Source organism: Primulina eburnea, chromosome 12 (genome assembly GCF_022965805.1).
Source record: "Primulina eburnea isolate SZY01 chromosome 12, ASM2296580v1, whole genome shotgun sequence".
NCBI lineage: Eukaryota > Viridiplantae > Streptophyta > Magnoliopsida > Lamiales > Gesneriaceae > Primulina > Primulina eburnea.
Window position 1 is genome coordinate 15092625 of NC_133112.1, and position 6896 is coordinate 15099520.

Consider the following 6896-nt stretch of genomic DNA (forward strand, 5'->3'; position numbering starts at 1 on the left):
GGCGCCCGAGCGGTAAAATTCTACCGCCCGAGCGCCGGTACACTAATGGTTCACGAAATTTACAGAACATATGGCGCTCGAGCGGTAGAAAATGACCGCCCGAGCGCCAGTGCACGAAAACTGCACCTTTTGGACAGAACATTCCGCGCTCGGGCGGTAGAAAATGACCGCCCGAGCGCCGCCTTACATATAAGAAGATAAGTTACGGGTTTCTAAACCATTCCATCAGCTCCTCTTCCCCTTTTTCACAGAAAACTCGAAGGAAACATTTAGAAAACTTCTCCAAAGAGCTTCTTTTCTTCATTTCCTTCATCATTTTGAAGATAGATCTTAGTACTCCACCTCAAGAACATCATATAGGTGTAAGTTTTCTTCCTTTTTAGTTATCCTACATGTATAGGAGTGATTTTCAGCTAGTTTATACAATAGTGACTGAATTATTGGTATATTTGACAGTATAGGAGCGTGAAACACCGTCTCAAACCAGTGTTCTTAAGCTTGGACTGTAAGTTGGCATGTTCTTGAAGTAATACATGAGTAATATTATGAATTTCAAATGCATCTCATTGTCTATTGATATATGTACATTGTTAGTATGTTTATTGATGAAAACATAGCACCATATTCCATTGTTATGTATTAAATATGTAAGGAACTCATGAATATTGATGATGGGTGCTATGTCATGAACAAGAACATGAACATGAAAAGAAAAGGATTGATTTACATGATATAGAGCTTGTTGACATCATGGGTGGTTTTAAGTCCACCAAAGCTATTGGCCAATATATGTTCATGGGGCGTGGGGTTGCCAAAGGTTGCTCCCTGACGTCCAACACAGTAGTAGCTATATAATAAAGCAAGCACAGTAGTACAGGTCAACTAATGAGGCTCAAGTACAAAAATGAACATTGAATATATGCTACGGTATGACATGTTTTTAAGATTCATTGTTGTCACGACTTGATATGTATGTTCCTTCGATGCATATTGATACGTATAAGTGCCAACTTATTGAGTTTTATAAACTCACGTAGCTCATGTGTTACAGGATCAGGTAGTGAAGAGACATAGGATGCCGGTTCGCCAATGGATGCTTGTGACGTGCCCTACCTCGACAAGAACCGGGACTTCTTATTGTATAGCTTCCGCATATGTATTGTAGTAAATTTTATACGAGGTTTGAAACAAGTTCCATGTTATGTATGATGATACAAAGTATGTTGGTATATGAGAATATGTTTATAAATGTGTATGAATAGTATTGCTTGGGTTTTGGTGTATACAAAATATAGGGACATCATGCCAAAATTTTTATAAACCATCAAAGTGATGCCTCTTGTTTGATTTACTTCATACTATAGTTATATCATTCAAACCTTATTTGGATTACAAGTATAAGTATCATTAATCATGTCAAGTATAGAGAAAGGGTGTGACATTTTTATGGTATCAGAGCCCACGGTTCTTTGACAGGGAAGACACTGAACTTCATCCACATGGAGAACTCGGCAAGTAAGTATCATTGTATTCCATAGTTTATGCTAAGTTATGTGTTTCTACGTGACCTACATGTAGGTTAAGATAAGCGACGATGCCACCGAAACGTAAAGTACATGAAGGAGAGTCATCTAAGGGCAAGGTCCCAGCAGTCGAAGGTGAGGGCAGTGCGCCACGACCGATAGATGACTTCGCTCAATTACTCCAACATCATGCAAAAGTCCATGGTGAACAAATCCAGCAGCTACTGGAGATGCAACGGACTACTCATGAACAGGCACAAGCTCAAGCCATAGTACACAGACATGTGCCTGTTCAGACAGACGTATATGATCGTTTTAGACGTTTGAATCCTCCGGAATTCATGGGTAGCACCGATACAGCAGTAGCAGAATAGTGGATGAAGTCATTGGAGTCCATATTCTCCTACCTTCATATGGAAGATGTTGACAAAGTAACGTGTGCCATCTTTTTGTTAACAAAGCATGCAAGGATATGGTGGGAGAGTGCAAGGGTGGCAGTTTCGGCGATACCATTGACATGGGAAACATTTAAATCCATGTTTTACAACAAATACTTTAGCAAAGATGTACGAGCCAAGAAAGCTAGTGACTTCCTGAATTTGAAGCAAGGAAACATGTCAATGACTGAATTCATACAACAATTTGAAGCTGGAGTTCAATATGTACCATATATTGCACAGGATGACACAAGTAAGGGCGAACATTTCATGCGGGGACTTCGCTTTGAAATTAAACGAGATGTACGGATGGCGAAAGTTTTTACCTATGGGGAGATAGTGGAAAGAGCACTTATGGCAGAACAAGATGAACATGATATTGACAGAGACAGACAACAACGAAGGCATCAGTACTTTCAGAAGAGCCAAGGATCAGGACAAGGCAAAAAGACTGATAGCAGAGGTACTCGACCAGAGGAACCCCGTGGCAAGGGTCCTCCTCCACGTAAAGAACAAGACAGACCACCTTGTCCTAAATGTGGCAAACTTCATGGCGGGGAATATATGCAAGGTTCCAATGTTTGCTATCGCTGCAAAAAGCCAGGACATCTCGCCAAGAATTGTCCAGGAAGTTCTGAGAAAGTACAGGGACGCCTTTTCTCCATGACCAAAGAAGAAGTGGATGCGGATACATCGATGATCACCGGTATGTTCTTGATTTCTGGTATTACTGCTATTGTTTTACTAGATTCAGGAGCCACACATTCCTTTATTTCGGAATCATTTGTAAAGAGACTGGGCATTACAGCAAGTACAACAGAGACACAACTCGCCATAGCCTTACCTTCCGGGCAAGAATTACGGACAGATCAGATTGTGCGAGGATGTCCAATATATTTCCAAGGCCATCAGATGTATGCTGAATTGATTGTTTTGAAAATGAACGATTTTGATGTGATATTGGGAATGGATTGGCTCTCGAAGTACAGAGTTAATATTGACTGTGGCCTGAAGATGATCAAGTTTGCACCAGTAGGAGCTGAACCATTCACAGTAGCAAGTGCAGGTATATCTTTCTCTTCGGATAATCTCTTGTATGAAGGCTTGTAAATTATTACAGAAGGGGTGTCAAGGATATTTAGCATCTGTTTTTAGTTATTTATCCACCGGTTTGTGAATTAAAAGATACAGATGTTGTTTGTGAGTTTCCAGAAGTATTTCCTGATGATGTAACAGGCTTACCCCCAGATAGAGAGATCGAGTTTGTGATTGATATTGTGGCAGGTACTCATCCGATCTCAAAAGCTCCTTATCGATTAGCTCCTACAGAAATGAAAGAATTGAAAGAACAGTTACAGGAGTTTCTTGATAAAGGGTTTATTAGACCGAGCTTTTCACCGTGGGGTGCACCTGTTTTGTTTGTGAAAAAGAAAGACGGTACTCTTCGTTTGTGTATTGATTATCGGGAGTTGAACAAAGTGACGATTAAAAACAAATATCCACTCCCCAGAATTGATGATTTGTTTGATCAATTACAAGGAGCTGCTATCTTTTCGAAGATTGATTTACGATCAGGCTATCATCATTTAAAAGTTAAATCAGATGATATCTCAAAAACTGCCTTCCGAACCAGGTACGTGCGTTATGAATTTCTTGTAATGCCATTTGGACTAACAAATGCACCAGCAGCTTTTATGGATTTAATGAATAGAATTTTCAAGCCATTCCTAGACAAGTTCGTGATTGTGTTTATAGATGATATTTTAATCTACTCACGAACTGTAGAGGAGCATCGAGAACATTTGCAATTAGTTTTGCAGACTTTGAAGAATAAACATTTATATGCCAAATGGAAGAAATTTGAATTTTGGCTTGAACAAGTAGCATTCTTGGGTCATATCATTTCAAAAGAAGGCATATCAGTGGATCCAAGTAAGATTGAAGCTGTTAATAACTGGTTACGACCTACCACTGTTGCCGAGGTACGTAGTTTTCTTGGGCTAGCTGGTTATTACCGTCGGTTTATAGCGGGATTTTCTAAGATAGCATTACCTTTGACTGCTTTAACTCAAAAGAATATGAAATTTGTGTGGGACGAAGCATGTGATCGCAGTTTCCAAGAGTTAAAGGTAAAATTGACTTCAGCACCGGTCCTTGCTATTCCACAAGGATCAGGAGATTTTGTAGTGTACAGTGATGCTTCGAAACAAGGTTTAGGAGCAGTCTTGATGCAACACGGGAAGGTGATTGCTTATGCCTCTAGGCAATTGAAAGAATTGAAAGGGGATCGGTTACGGTGACCGGAAGCGCAACGGAAGTTAAAAAACAAATTTTTGTATCAAAAATTTCGGCCACCCCATTTCTTTGTGCAACAAATACAAAAACACACAAAAATGTCATACATAGGGTGTTTTAGAAATTTACCTATCAATCTTATAGATTGATGTAATGGCTCCAACTTAGTTGTCAAACAACTAAGCTCTTGATAGGAATGGCAATCTACAAGCTTCCTCCTCCTTGAATCTTTCCTTCAAATTAGGCCCACCACTAACTAGGTAGATCCCCTCACATTTTGCACTAGAAAAATGTGAGGATTTTTCAAAGAGAAGATAATGTTTCCTCAACAAATTGAAGAACAAGAAAATGAAGAAAAATGGAGAGAAAGAGAGATGAAGATTTCGGCCATCTCATGTTGGAGGGAAGGAGAATGAGTTAATTTTTCTTGTCTTGGTTGTGAGAAAAGCAAAAAGCAAAAGGTGCATGCCTTGCATTATTTTAATAAAAAGTAATCTCCAACCCTTCACCTCCCATGCATGCATATAATATAGTTTTTAATCAAATTAAAAACTTTGGACTAAATTTAATTATCTCAAACACATTTGAGACTAATTAAACATTACTTGAATTTACCCAAGTCCCACTAGTTAAATAATTATTTTAATTGAGCTCTACAAGACTCAATATAATTTAATTAATCCAACACTTGCATTAATTTAATTATTTGGACTCTACTAGGTCCACTAGTGTTTAATTAATTCAACACTTGAATTAATTTATTTAGTCCATAATAATAATGTTTATGAAAATCACAATTTTCAATTACATTATTCTCTTGGCCAAATTTTAATTTAGGAACACTTCCATAAATCAAAATTTATATTTCTCTCATAGAAGTCATACTTCTATTTTTCCTTACACTTATAAACTCATTTATAAGTCGTTCAACACATTGAACTATTTTCTCCTTTATAGAAGTCATACTTCTAATTTTCTTTACGCTTATAAACTCCTTTATAAGCCGTTCAACACATTGAACTATTTTACTTCTCAACGGGATCTAGAAAGCTAGCACTTGTGTGGCCCTCAATGGTTCATTGATACGACTAGCCGTGGGTTCACATCTCCATGTGATTCGGACTAAACATGTCCTTATATGAGCATACCCCAATTGCTCCATTCTTACTTATCAACACCTTGATAACAAGAACGTCAGAACTCAAGTCTGATAGTACCCAACCAATCATGTTAAACGCCTAGCAGCATCGCTTACATGATTCCCTAGGTATCAAATGATAGTGCCTGCAAGAACCATTCTATTATGGTTAGCGTACAGTACGGTCCCTTCAACTCATATATCCCGACCGATTCGACAACCATTGGTTTATCGAGAGTTGTCAATGAATCGATACTATGTGTCATGTTGTAGTTGCATCAATGGTGTAATCCATGAAACCCCTTTCATAATTACAACCATACTCTGGCCAGAGATTTCAACCTACATACACATGATAACACATAGGATATCCATACCCGAAGGTAAGCGGTGAATCCCCGACTACAATGCATCGACTCCTATGTGTTTCGACATAGCACCCAACCTTGCACCTGATGACCCCATGAGAGTCGGTAAACAAGTCAAAGTGTAATTCTAGCACATAGAGTCTCAATGTTGTCCCGGATCATAAGGACTAATTCTGTACAACCATAAACCAGGACTTTTCCACTCGATAAGTGAGAACCACTTGGAAAGTCCTTTTATGGAGGGTTGTTCAGTGCACTCTACAAGGAGCACCTATCTGCATGTTCGGACATCACAATGTCCCCTACCAATGAAACATGGTACTCACATCGCAGATACTAGTCTCGAACTCGAGCGGCCTATATCCTTCTTAGTGGCGGCTGAATCGACTAGGAACCGTTTAGAATATACAGTATTACAAATATGAGTTTCATGATACTCATCATATGAGCATCTCATATTCTTTCTACTATTTGTATATTCAAGGGCTTTATCTATGCAACTAGCATGGGTATACAGATAAAGATGTGCCATAATAATAATATCAAATATTACTAAAATAAAGATTGCTTATACATAGAGTTTCATTGTGAACACTCGGCCAACACTTGGCTCGACGGGCACCTACTCTAACAATCTCCCACTTGCACTAGAGCCAACTACCCATATGCTTTAATCCCATTGATTCGCGATGCTTGTCGAATAATGGTCCAGGTAAAGGCTTAGCTAGTGGATCAACAACATTATCTGCGGAACCGACTTTGTCAATAGACACTTCTCTTCTTTCCACAATCTCTCCGAGGATGTGGTACTATTTCAATACCAGTTTGGATTTCTGATGAGACCTAGGCTCCTTTGCTTGAGCTAAAGCTCCCGTGTTGTCACACAACGCCGGGATAGGAGCAACTCCATTAGGAATGACGCCCAACTCTTGGACGAAATTCCTTATCCAAAAAGCCTCCCTTGCTGCATTTGATGCAGCAATGTATTCGGCCTCTGTGCTGGAATCCGTAATATTGTCTTGCTTGGAACTCTTCCAAGAGACTGCAGCACCATTGAGCATGAATACAAAACCGGAGGTTGACTTCGAGTCATCGATATCGCTTTGGAAGCTAGAGTCGGTATAGCCTTCCAATT

At 39.2% G+C, this 6896-nt stretch overlaps 1 protein-coding gene across 1 annotated transcript; it reads left to right on the forward strand.

Moving 5' to 3' along the window:
• The first annotated feature begins 1900 nt into the window (after positions 1-1900).
• LOC140806683 (uncharacterized) lies at positions 1901-2598 on the forward strand. Its single transcript, XM_073163230.1, has 2 exons — positions 1901-2423; positions 2561-2598. Exons 1-2 carry the CDS (start codon positions 1901-1903, stop codon positions 2596-2598), a joined length of 561 nt encoding a protein of 186 aa, XP_073019331.1.
• The last annotated feature ends 4298 nt before the right edge of the window (positions 2599-6896 follow it).